The 12,980-nt window shown below is 46.8% G+C and overlaps 4 protein-coding genes across 4 annotated transcripts; 2 read left to right on the top strand and 2 right to left on the bottom strand.

Moving 5' to 3' along the window:
• Positions 1–164: 164 nt before the first annotated feature.
• On the top strand, positions 165–581 carry CDV56_100059 (uncharacterized protein; the record flags this gene model as incomplete). Its single annotated transcript, XM_026753678.1, has 1 exon — positions 165–581. A coding segment is annotated over one exon (417 nt), but the record flags the coding sequence as incomplete, so codon positions are not given.
• A 511-nt stretch (positions 582–1,092) lies between these two features.
• Positions 1,093–1,932, bottom strand: CDV56_100344 (uncharacterized protein; the record flags this gene model as incomplete). Its single annotated transcript, XM_026753963.1, has 1 exon — positions 1,093–1,932. The coding sequence occupies one exon, from the start codon at positions 1,930–1,932 to the stop codon at positions 1,093–1,095; it is 840 nt and encodes a 279-aa protein (XP_026612679.1).
• Positions 1,933–2,682: 750 nt separating this feature from the next.
• On the bottom strand, positions 2,683–6,152 carry CDV56_100590 (uncharacterized protein; the record flags this gene model as incomplete). Its single annotated transcript, XM_026754209.1, has 3 exons — positions 2,683–3,198; positions 4,600–4,970; positions 5,183–6,152. The coding sequence occupies 3 exons, from the start codon at positions 6,150–6,152 to the stop codon at positions 2,683–2,685; spliced, it is 1,857 nt and encodes a 618-aa protein (XP_026612680.1).
• A 5,061-nt stretch (positions 6,153–11,213) lies between these two features.
• On the top strand, positions 11,214–12,273 carry CDV56_101873 (uncharacterized protein; the record flags this gene model as incomplete). The annotated part of the gene is made up of 3 exons (XM_026755492.1): positions 11,214–11,936; positions 11,993–12,021; positions 12,066–12,273. 3 exons carry the CDS (start codon positions 11,214–11,216, stop codon positions 12,271–12,273), a joined length of 960 nt encoding a protein of 319 aa, XP_026612681.1.
• Positions 12,274–12,980: the final 707 nt, after the last annotated feature.

The following is a 12,980-nucleotide window of genomic DNA, read 5'->3' on the forward strand; positions in this document are numbered from 1 at the left end:
ACGTGGTTCCCTGTTAGTCCGCCGCCGTGTCACCTTAGCACGACGACAGCCTGTATCTAGTTTTCTCTCTCTTCAGCAATTCCACTTCATTCCCTTGTGGCCTTTAGGAGGGTTAGTAGTAAAGCTCCGGACTGGAATACTCTAGCCCGTGACAACTTTCCCAGCTTCATACAGATCCTAAATGGCTTGTGGGGCATCTCACTCTCCATACACAGGCGCTCTTAGCAGCTCAGCAGCAGCAGGTCCGACAGCTTAATATCCCACAGGCGACGCGGTCATGGCAGTCACGTTCCCGGCCTAAGACCTTCGACATGCTGAGAACATTAAATGCAGGCCTGTCACCCGCAGACTTTGAGGCAGACTCTGATCCAGAAAATATTCAGGTAGAACAGGAGCGGCTTACGCGGCGACTTAGGCGGATGCAACAGCGAGCGCGTGTTGCGCAATATGAGACAGCACGGTTCCTCCAATGTGAGCAAGTCATGCAGCAATTCCGCCAGCAAGCTAAACAGGCCCAGCCGGGGACAATGACATTCGCTGAATGGGAGGCTGGGATGGCACAGTTCCATAGGGCACGATAGCGGCGGCAAGAAGCGCAGAGACGACTAGGGCGTATCTCTCAGCAAACTACACGGGATATTAGTCAGCTCTAACAAGGATTAAAATACAGGGGAACAAGTTAGAGGAGTTAGATACATTGAAGGAGTTAAATAAGTTCATTAGGTTCATCTAGTTCATCCAGTTCATTCAGTTCGTCCACCCCGCAGCCTTGATGACTAATACCTTTACCCCACCAATAACAATCCTAACTTTACAACCACAATATAAAATCAACAGAAATAGATAAAAATAAAAGGAAAGAAGTTTTAGAAAGCTTGAGCTCCCTGCTATCATTAGGGAAAACATAATTTTTCTATATTGCTGGTTTGGGTGTTGACACTTACTATGATTTTCCCCTATAGCATATTAATTCCTATTTGAATTCCTCATCATCGCCAAATTCATAGCCAAACTCTTCAAGGAGTAGCGCAGTGTCATCTTCAAATGATTCTCCTATTGTCAACATAGGTTTGCTTACGCCCACTGCCTGATCTAGTTCTCTGAGCCTGCCAGGCTATCTTGTGCAGTAGCTAGGATTTCCACTTCTTTGATGATATCTTCATCATGGAAAATCGAGCATTCAGAGAACTCATCATCATCACCCTGTGTCCAACCCGCCTTGTCCTTGCCATCATTGCTTGCTGTATGATTACCTGGCTCTGATACCCCGGCAGCTATCTGGTCATCAAAGGCAGTGCCATCTAGACCTAAGAGCAGGCTCTCATCAATCTCCGTCGCAATACTTGTCACAATACTTGTTGTGATACTCCCTAGGCTGTGGCAATCTAAGTCTGTATCCTCCCAAGTCTTGCTGTCTGTATTGGGTTTGGCTTCTTCATTGCTTGCTGTATAGTTATCTGGCTCTGACACCCCAGCAGCTATCTGGTTATCAAAGGCAGTGCCATCTAGACCAGAGTGCAGGCTCTCATCATTCTCCGTCGCAATACTTGTTGTGATACTCTGAGGGCTGTGGCAATCTAAGCGTGTTTCCTCACAAGTCTTGCTGTCTGTGTTGGGTTTGGCTTCTAGTTTCTTGAGAAATTTGAAAAGTAATGGCTGACTGGAAGGAACAGGGAGGGCGTGAGGATCAGGGAGGCCAAGCCGTCTTCGTTCTTCACGTTCTTTGGCTTCCTTTTCAGCTCTCTTCTTCTTATTGGCTTGGCGTTTCTTCTCCTTTTCTCTAAGCTCCTTAGCTCGTAGTTCACGTTCCTCTTCACGTTCAATGCGTCGGATCTGTGATGCTGTAAATTGGAATCGTTTGTTGCTGCGCTGATACCGGCGGCGCACTGTCTTAGACTTTTCTAGAATAATGCGCCGCGGCTGATTGGGCATGGTATAGGGATGACAGGTAGGTTTAAATATGTGTTTGCCTAATCAAGACATAGGTATGCAAATAAATATAATAACTTCTAAGATTCTCCAGTTATTATAATAGATGGTGCTGAGTGCTGACCACGGAGAATGTGGGCAGCAGAGAGAGCTAGTATTAATCGCCTTGTCTAGCGGTAATATGTTATCCCGGCTAGAAGATCAACATGATTCCCCTCTTCCCATGGGAGTCACCACCACCTTTACAGATTGCTCGTTTAACTAGAGATATGATGGGTCTAAGAAGTTTAATCATTATTATCTAGTATTTACCTAAGTAAGTGTGTTGCTTCTTCCATATATAAGTAAGATAGCTATGTATATATATTTTCCGGCTTTAGTGCTGTGTAACCTTCCTTATTTATAAGGTTTTCCTCCGCCCTCGCGCACCCTTATTCGACAGCAGCTTAATCATATCCATATGCCCTTCCTGCACGGCCAGGGACAGAGGTGTACTCCTGGGATCATCACTATCGCTAATACCATCAATGATAGCTCCATGATCCATCAGGAGCTTAGCCATATTGATGTTCCCCTTGTGGGCAGCTATATGGAGAACAGAATGGCCTTTTTTGTTTCGACAATAAATATCTGCTCCTTTACAGAGCAGAAAATCAACAATATCTTCATGCCCTTCCTTCACAGCCAGCAGTAGTGGTGTATTCCCATCCCTACTAGGATAGGCAATAGCATCAACATCAGCTCCATGGTTGACTAGGGTGTTAACCATATCAAGGTCCCCGTTGCGGGCAGCCATATCAAGAGCATAACAGCCGCAATAATTATGTTGCTGAACATCTGCTCATTCCAACCACTTGCGGCGGCTGCTATGAGAGCAGTGTCTTCAAATTGCTCATAATCATTGATATCAGCGCCCCCATTGATTAAGAGCTGGACAATGCCTAGGTGGCCATTTCTTGCTGACTTTTGAAGGGCAAACCCAATCCTTGTATCAGGTTCAGTCAGAGCACCCTCCTTAATTAAGAGCCTGATAATACTCTCATCGCCGTTTTCTGCCGCCTCTGGAAGGGCCTCTAAAACCCAATCCTCATATTGAAGAGGATCTTTTTTGAGTTCTGGAAGGAAATGTGTGGCTAATTTTTTATCCCCATGTTTAATTGCGTAATAAAAGGCCATCCCATAGTAGAACGCATTGTTAGGGTGATCAAGATTCCTTAATGCGAGTTCCATAGTCTGTTCTTCACCGTTGGCACACGCCCATTCAAGAGCCTTTGAAATTTTAATTAGGCCCCAGAATCCAGTGTCTTTTTCCTGGCTGGTTTTGTAGAGGTAATCAATTGTTTGATGATAGAGACTCCGTGATGTTCGTGCAAAAGAAGAAATATCTATAACTGAGTCCAGACATTCTGCAATAGGTCGCACAAGCTCAGGTGGTAATGTCTCCATAATGATGGCTAGAACCAGACACTGATTAAAACATGTAAAAGTTAGGGGATGTAGTAAAGTTGTTTCTCTAATTAGTAAGGGTAGCCTGAGTCTATAGGTCACATGACTGAGGGCGCGCATCCAGGTTGGAGATGATCATATGGCTCTGTGAGTGCTGAATGGCTTGAGCAACCCTGAATAATCATTTAATCGCACCCGCTCAGTACTGTACATACAGGTAGGCCTTGCCATTTCCCATGGGAGTGACATGGTGGGACTCCCATGGGAGTGGGGTGGACGGGAAATGGGAGTACCCTCAACTCCCAAGTCCCAACGTCAGGAGTGGGAGTCCCATGGGTCCCATGGGAGTTTTTAGTCAGCAAAAATGGGTAGTTAGTTATAGCTAATCCCCGAATCTAGAATCCCAGTAAGTTGTGGTGAATTAGAAGAAGGATATTAATCTTGCCTTTGCAAGAGTAGAAATAATCCCTCGCTGCTGTCGATTCGCTCGAAGGGATTGTACTTGTGTCTCAGACCAATGCTTATCTGTAATATCATTTTGGGGATTTGCTTTAACCAGACCAAGCAGTTCTCGAAGACTGAGCTGGATCACATGCGCCAAACAAGGAATCCGTACAATAGGTATCTGGTTTGGCAGTTCAAGTTCATCAATGGCATCTTGAATATTCTCCACCAATGTATGGTTATTAGAGGCATTGTCAGTAGTAACTGCAAGCACTCGATCAATAATATCATGTTGTTGTAGTAGCTCAAGTAAGACTGTGCTTAAGTTTGCCCCAGAGTGCTCACCATAAACAGGCTCAAAGCCAAGTAATATCTCACGGTAGTTCCAATCCCTATCAATAAAATAACCAGTGATAGCCATGAATGCCTGCTGGAAAGGTGATGTCCAGCAGTCAAGAGCAATTGAGACCTTTGCAGTTGGTGGCAGTGTTAACAGGATCTTTCGATGTTCTTCCTTCACCATTGCTTGGAGCCGGCGACGAGCAGTTTTAGGTTTAAGTAACACTGGCTGTGATGGTGCTAATTGAGCCATGTTGACCAGATTTTCAAGGCCTTGATGTGCAAGAACCTGGAAAGGAAGATGTGACATGACAATGAATCTGACTTGTTCCCGTTCCCATTTTTCCTGTGAGAAAACTGATATTGAATGAGGACCTTGCTGAGCCTGTTTGATGACTTTAGTAATGAAGTGATTAGAGCTAGAAGGGATAGTAGACATACTGCAAAGGCAAGTGATTGCTGTATACTTTGCTGCTCAGCAGCATTGTTGGCGGCTCTTCGACATTTCTCCCCAGTATAATGGCGTTTCATAGAGTTCGTCCCGTTTGAGTGTTCATGGGGGTGAGGAAGAACAGTACCACACCTGCGACACATAACCTTGGGTTGTCCAGAAATATGATGGGCTACCTGGTTGAAATTCTTCCAGGCATCTGAGGAGCGCTTGCCATCCCAGCGAATCTTCTTTCTCTGATCTTCTATACTTGCATACTGGGTCTGTATCCACCAACTGATGTATTCTTCCTTTGACATATCTTCATAGAGAACATAAGACTTCTTCCGGTCAGGACCAACACGTCGGAGAGTGGCAGGAGCTAAAAATGGTTGTAGGAGATCAGATCCTGGACCTGAGGTAATTGTTTGCTGACTGTATATAAGACTTGGGGCGAATGATGGATCATCTGACTGAAGGCAAGAAATACTATCTCTATCATCAACCTGAAAGTAATTTGAGCAGCCAGCGTCAGAGGACTCACTGAATAGAGCCATGATAATGTACTTTTAGAGAAGAAGATAGAAGACTTACCTCTTGTAAACGCAACCCGCATCTGAAAGCCATCCCAGCCCCAAAGCCAAGTAAAAAGCACCTTAATGCTGGTAACCTTCATCTTTGTTCCAGTCACAAAGTGCAGATCAGATTTTAAGAAACCATCGCGGAACACTTGAGTGAACCCCTGGAGGGTTAATGGCACCTCTCCACGGCAGCCAGCTGCTAGGCCGTCCGGATGCAGAGGCTGCCGGACATGAAGGTCTGCTAGTGTTTGAAAGAGATCCTTGCGGAACACTTCCAGACAAAGGTGGATGAGGAGCTGGAGAAGCTGTGATGATTGTGGGAGGTCACTGCGGAGGTCCTTCATCCGGGAGAAAATGTCATGGAACTGTAGGAAGTCTGTTTTAGTGCGAACCACTGCCCAGTACTGAGAAACATATGTAGACTGGAGGCTTGGAGTGTTGAAGACAATATAAGCACGGTGCTGTGGATGAAAAGTCATTGAATCCCAGTCAATTTTTCCATCTTGGATCCAGGCATAGCCGGACTGCTCAAGTGTTAGGCTCATGCCCATCCCCTCTTGGATCGGTGCTATATCTGAGCCATCTGGTGGTCGCCCAACCCGCCGGTCCAGCCAAAGCCCATTACTCCGCCGCAGGTGGTTACCTTGCCCACCATACCCTTGGAGCAGACATTGCAGGAACATCATCATCACTCGAGTATGCTCCCAGTGGACAACCTGCCGTGGCTGCAGGCTGTATGTCATTTCAAACCCAACACACATTTTATTAATATTCCATTGCAGCCAACCCAGGAAGCAATCGCTCCGGAGGTGGAAGAAGGGTGGAGTGGTAGATGGGACCTGTAAGGGCTCCATAGCCCACCCATGTTCACGCATCTCCTGGTCTAGCGCAATGAGCAGCACACCTGTGACTCGATACTCCTCCCGAACACCATAGAACCGCTGGCGACCAGTGTTTAGGGCAACATGGCATCGCTGCTTCATATGGATATATGCTCGGAGAAGTGCGAGTGGGGAATGGCTGATGGCGGAACCGATATGCTGCCATGTCCGGAGTAGCCCTGGGTCTAGTGCTAGTGTGTCCAGGTTCTCATTCTGGAACGGGCCTCGCTTCCCAGCAACAAGTACATCTTTATATACATTATATAGCTGAGCATACCTGAGGCCCTGCTTCCACAGTGCAGACCGACGATATGGCTCCACAGTGAGGGAGACAGCGTCCTGAAGGAAGGAGACAGGGTAGAATTCTTGGCGCCAAGGAGGGCAGGAAGGAGATGTCAAATCAGAGTCAGACACAGAGGCCTCAGTCCCACTCTCAGTCCCCCTCTCACTTCCACTCTCACTTCCCTCATGATAACTGTTTTCAGAGCTCATGTCTGTTCCTGATTCATCTTTAACTAAAGGAGGGCGATAAGGGCCTAACGAATAACGATTGCCTTAATTCAGTGGACCGCAGCTGTCTGGGTGGCAAAGACTCTGCATTAGAAGTCAAGCGCAGTGGCCGCTCTCTAAGCTCTGGGGCTCCTGTGCAGCTAGTGGTCATTGCAGTGATTAAGCCACTGGCAAAATGAGGTCAGACAACAGCGTCACCAAAGGAAAGTTAGTTGGTCAGGAAAATCTGGATGTGATGGCGTAACAACCTCTTTAGCCACATTATAGAAATCCTACTGTAAATAGTTTGCATCTACAGCCTGGTTCCATCACTTGAAGAAGACATCCCACATTTCTGACCAGCTAGGGCGCTGAGTGATAAGTTTCAGGTTCTTAGCAGTTAGAAGCAGTTAAAGGCCCTGGAACTGATAGAGACCATTTTGCTCAACACACTGCAGCACCTCGCCCCAAAGGCTACTGAGATAGCCTGCCTGGAGGGGAAAGTGGAACTCCTGGAGTCATGATTACTCATGCTGGGTTAGATGCACTCCCCCAACTCAGGCTGCAGTTACATTAAGCTAGATGTGTGCCGCACTAGAGGGCAGGTGGTGAAGGATGGCTGCTGGATATACTTGCTAGATAGCAGGAAGAAGGACCTGGTCAGTCCAGAGAGCATATTCCTCTGCCGTTATAACCTGATGCCGGCGGGTAGGGCTAAATAAGCGAGGGAAGAGAAGATAGACCTCTATCTCTGGAAACCCAGTAAGCCGCCCAAATGGAAGGTGGGGAATCTGATGAACTAGCCGATGGCCCATACATAGTTTCCTAGTCTCAGGATCATCCCAATGGACGGAAAGTGGAGCCAGATGAAGGGAACTCTACAGGTTACTAGTGAGTGATCAGACAGCTTTCCAATGAAAACCATCTCAAGCCACAGCAATGCTTGAGGCAAAGCCCCCTGCACTATCAATATCAAATTAGGCAGGGATAGGTGCAGGGATTGGTGCTGGGTCCCGTCCAGGATCCACCATATAAGGCATAGGTGGTGGGTTTCCCACTTGCGGTTGATCTCCAGCTGCATCCGACGTTGCGACAGATATCCCACTAAAAACCTATCAACGCTGGGTGGAAGGGAAGAGGGTGTCCCATGATGTTGGGTATTGGGCTATGTCTGCTTGGGCCAGCACATCTAGGCACTCCCATGCCGCCATCTCACCCAGAGATACCACACTGTAGCAGCTATATCATGGGTACCCAGAGGGCAACCATGATGTTGATGAAGCTGCTCAGCTAATTTCTCCCCAAGCAGATCTGGTGGCAGAGAGCTAGGGAGAGCTTGGGTTCTTAGCACTATTGCAGGCACAAGTGGTACTGAGGATTCATATGGCCGGTCTGATTCTTCTGATTGACTTGAGCCATTCAAAAGTAGAGTTGGTGACCCTTCATATACTTAGTGACCATGTCCATACAGGAGCAAAAAATAACCCACTAACCATCAGATATTGCTTCCTCCCCTTGATGAGAAGAGGCAATGTTAGAATCCTCTAAGGTTGTTATTAAAACTCCATCCTCCCCTTGTTCCAGCTCCTCTCCGTTCTCCCCTCCTCCCTCCTCACCCCCCTCATCTCTGGGGCCTTGATTTAATCCATAGGAAGTAGTTTGTCGTGGAATAGGGATGGCCTCTAGAGTTTCTTGTAAATGGCCAAAAATATCACCCAAACTAGGAGAAAGAACAGAATCTGGTTGCTCTCATAAGTCCCAGGTAAGGAACAGAGGGCCCAATTAAGGTGATGGCGAGGCTTGCTGGCGAGAAGGTACCAGTATCTCTTGACATTCTGCCTGCTATCGCTCCCGGTATCACTGCACACGGGCCCTGGTTGCTTCCCAGTCATTAGCATAGATTCGTCGCCGTCCCCATGGCATTTTAGCAAGGACACAAGTAGTATAGTAGTTTACTCGTCTACAATGAGAAAATCGCCAGCATAATCAGTAACTATCATCTCAGCCATCAAATGACGATATATCTAATTAGACTTTTTGGTGGGCAGGGCAACCTGAAGGGCAACCTAAAAAAGTCTAATTAAAATAAAAACATAAACAAAAATATAAATAAAAACAAATTCTAGGTTAGTAACATAGAGGGATCTAAAGGATCCTGATCCTAGCTGGATTGGAATAAAAAGCAAACCCACACAAGTATTATTAGGAAACCTAGCCTATAAAGAAGTTACCAAACTACATTTCCATTCAAACATTCTGCTAATTCCTCACAATACCTTCTCAATATCAAACCAGAAACATATTCTTAACCTCCTTTCTCTATGTTAAATATGGTCACCACAAGGCAGGCATCAAAATTAGCACTAAAGAATGCCCCCGTCCATCCATCACCAGAGGGCAGATTAGAAACTGCTAGGTCTCCAAGCAGTTCTCCCCATCTCCCTACACCCCTTACTTCAGTGCCACAAGTGCTCAAGCCTCCACCCCTTACTTCAGTGCCACGAGTGCTCAAGAAAGGATCTGTTCCTAATGCAAATACAGGCAAGAGGAGGAACACTGGGGCATTAGGGGAAACTGAAACCCTGTAGGATGAGTGGTCGGCACCTATAGGTAACACACCAACAGCTATTCATGGTGAGTCTGTACAGAGATCATCACTCTAGAGCATAACCATATTTGTATAAGGGGACCCAATGATATGAATAGTGGCACCTGAACAAACCACATTAGTTTCCCCTCAGCAAATTGAAACTAAGACCACCCAAGAGCATGTCAATCCAATCAACAACGCAAGTAAGGAAGCAGGATTGGCAGATGAAAGGATATTTGAGAGAACAGAATCATCAAAGCAGCCAAGAAGGATGAACCTAGGTGTTAAGGCCACTGTTGAGCGGACAGAGGGCAACAGTCCTAGTTCATCTAGCAGAGCTGGACCACCTAGGTCTGCGGTTAGCGAGCATCAATCACCACCGGGAGTCCGTGAATGATCCTCCCCAGCACAGCCCCCCAGGTCGGACAATTTCCATGACCCCCAAGCAGCCAATTCTCAGGCATCGCCGTTCAAGCTCAGTGATATCTTCCGCCGCGCCATCAACAACTGCAGAACTGGTCTAGGTTACTGCACAAAATATGCTCCCTCCAAACCAGGCTCGCAGGAGCTACGCAGCTCCACAATGCGAATTTTCCTCACATCATCAGGAGTCAGAAGAGGACCAAATCCAAAAGTTGATGATCAAGCATGAGCAGGGAGCGTTTCAGCCTCGCCGCCGGAAACATCCATGGTCTGAAGAGGAGACCAATCAGCTAGTCGAGCTGTTTGGTAAATATGGGCCCTCCTGGGCCCTGATACTGCAAAAGGATAAAGAATTAGGGCAGATCTTTGCGCAATGTCAGACAAATGTCGATCTGAAAGATCAAGTACGGAATATTAAGACTAATCTGTTGAGGTAAACCTATGCCAGACTTTGTTACTGGACCACGCACCTACTAATCAACCTCCAGGAAGCAAGCACCGATTCCTCACCAGGGATTCAGTAATATCTATCTCGGAGACAAGGAGATCCGGTCTATCACCCGTGCTTGGCAGAGGCTGGAAATATAGGGCCTTGTTATGTTAGACTGTAAACAGGGTTACTCCAAGATATATATTCATTCAGTCTGTTCAGTTTGTACATTTTATCCAGTTCATCCATTGTTGCATTCATTTCATTTATTCTGTTCATTCCATTCATTTAGTTCGTCCAGTTCGTCCAGTTCGTCCAGTTCGTCCAGTTCGTCCAGTTCGTCCAGTTCGTCCCGTCCATTCCATTCATTCAGTTCATTCAGTTCATTCACTTTTGCGTTTCAGCTTCATCATGTATGAATGATCAATAGACTTTATTCAATCAGAGAATGGCTCCGCCTAATTGCGTTGTGTTGCTAAAGCGATTCTTTTCCTTAACAAGCAATACTTAATAGTTCTCCATATCTGGAGCCAGCTGGTAGATTATCTCCTTGAGCTTAGCCCAGCCGTGTTCAGTCAGGTTAAGATTGGGTGAATACAATTATAGAACTGTTAATGAAAGAAATATTCATTTGTATTCCAGGGGTCTGTATGCTTCATGCATAAAGCCTCTTTCAGACCTCAGAATACCACCATCAATCAAACCAGAAAGTTTTGAAACAAACAAAGACCAGTTACAGCCACACTCTATGATAATTTTAGCTACGTTTTGAATACACTACAAAGCCCATTCAGTAGACCTTGGTCTACTCTCTCATTCAATAGTGAATACACTCTTTTAGCCTTCTCTCTCCCAATGGAAAACCAAACATATCACTATGAAGGGTTATATAGGACTCAACATAACCCAGCCAGGATATTTCTATATCACAAAACCCGCAGATTTACATTACCTCCTTAACCAACCTCTATTGGCCTCAACCAATACAATGGCTCCTCGTATACTGCCTATTGAAATCCACCTTATGATACTAGACAACCTCATTTACACTCAGCAACCATTAACGCATGTGAATCTCTGCACTGTTCGGAATTATGCGCTCTCAAGCAGACGACACCACGCCATCATCAGGCGATATTTACGTTCACCACGACGCCGGAGATACTTCCATAACATGATGAACCCATTTGCGTTATGGGATACAAGTGCAGAAGCTAGACGACATGCACAAATGCCTTCTGGCCCTCCACAAATAGGGCCAGAACCTGACATACTTACTGGGGCCATCCGCAGTCATTGCAACCAGTGCTATCATCTCCTTCGCGATCAGATCAACTTCCCAGTTTTACGCTTCAATGATTTCGGATGGTCCTTCCTGGGGCTAGCCCTCACGGTCGGCTGCCATGAGATAGCACGGGATATTGCTCACCATATTAATGACCCCGGACATGTTACCGGCAGCGCAAATGTCAAACAAGTGGGCAGTCCAAGGATCATAACACTTGCCCTTCAAACAGGGGATAAAACAATCTTTGAACCTATTTACAACCAGATCCCTGCACAACTTGCACGTGAAACACTCTCACAACATGTTACGCCGCATGAGCGAGCTCAGCTCTGCCGGAATTCCACACCTGACCTTGCAGACCGACTCCTTCAAGACGGGTGTAATATTGCTGACGGAGTTGACAGTAATACACACGATACCTCATGGCACTATGGGATCGAAAATCCGTGTGGCATTCCATTCATGCAGTTCCTTAGGCGCAATCAGACAGGCCAGGTCAGCAAAAACCGGGCAAACGCCAATGGTGAAACGCCTCTCATGAAAGCCGTGCGCTCCAAGCGCCTGGATATGGTGAGATGGCTGACCGATATTAGCGTCGATGTTAAACACGAAGCATTCCGCGGGACTACTGCGCGCACCTGGCTGCAGAGCTTCAAAGCGATGAGAGTACTGAGATGTTGGAGATACTACTCCCTCATGCTGATCCCAACTCCGGCCATCAGAAAGCACAGGGACCATACTCCATGCCTTGGTAGATGGGGCGCGAAGTGCAGAAGTGCAACTATCAAATGACAGGACTCTTGGATACGGTGAGCGCCGGAAGATCCGTCGTCAGTATCGCAACCGTGTTTACAAGAAGTACAGGGAGATCAGTGGACATGAACCTGACCGGACTCTGACTTATGCAGCAGGTCTCACAGCAGCACAGTATGCATCGAGGTTCGGCCTAAGGGAGCTGGCAACCTACATTAACAGGGAGCCATACAATCTACGCCCCCGCTAGCTATGGTGAGTATTTCGACACTTGTTTGCTGGAGCCTTTGATGAGGAACACTAATCCCTTAACATCCCTTGAACTGAATGCTGCACGTGATGTCATGAAGGTAGCCCTGTCAACCAGTCCTCTTTATGATGCATCATTTTCTCTTGTAAATCTCATTCATTGCCTAGGACGCTGAGCCCATCACAGCAAGGATCTCGCGTTGCCGGGACTCGGCCTGCGGATATCATACTCTTTCCGGGCTTCGAGAACAGTGCAGTCTATGGCAAAGCCGGGATACACGCGCTCTGTGGCCGTAGAGAAGAGCCTTTGATACCGCTTAAATATCCTAACATGCCGTTGGACCCATTGATCGTAATCAAAGATTTTTCGGTAATAGAAAAGCACCTGCCGTCGGCGATGACCAAGCTCTCAGGATCTAAGTCCTCCTCAAGCTCCGCTGCACTGACCGCTGTGCTGATGGGCAGGGCTGTCGCAATCAGTTGCACGGCTTCTTTATTTATGGGCGTCCGCAGTGACTGGGACTCCAGCCGGAGCTGAAGTGAGATGTCATGGCTGAATGCCGGCAGGTGTTGGAGTAAGTTTAACCACTTGGGCGGGAGAGAATCACCGCCAGGCCGCAGCTGGAGCTGCTGGGTAAGGAGAGAGATGACTAGAGATAAATAGATGAATGAGATAAAGTAGATGAATCACATCAAATAGTTGAACAA

This window comes from Aspergillus thermomutatus, assembly GCF_002237265.1.
Source record: "Aspergillus thermomutatus strain HMR AF 39 chromosome Unknown NODE_161, whole genome shotgun sequence".
Taxonomy (NCBI): Eukaryota; Fungi; Ascomycota; class Eurotiomycetes; order Eurotiales; family Aspergillaceae; genus Aspergillus; species Aspergillus thermomutatus.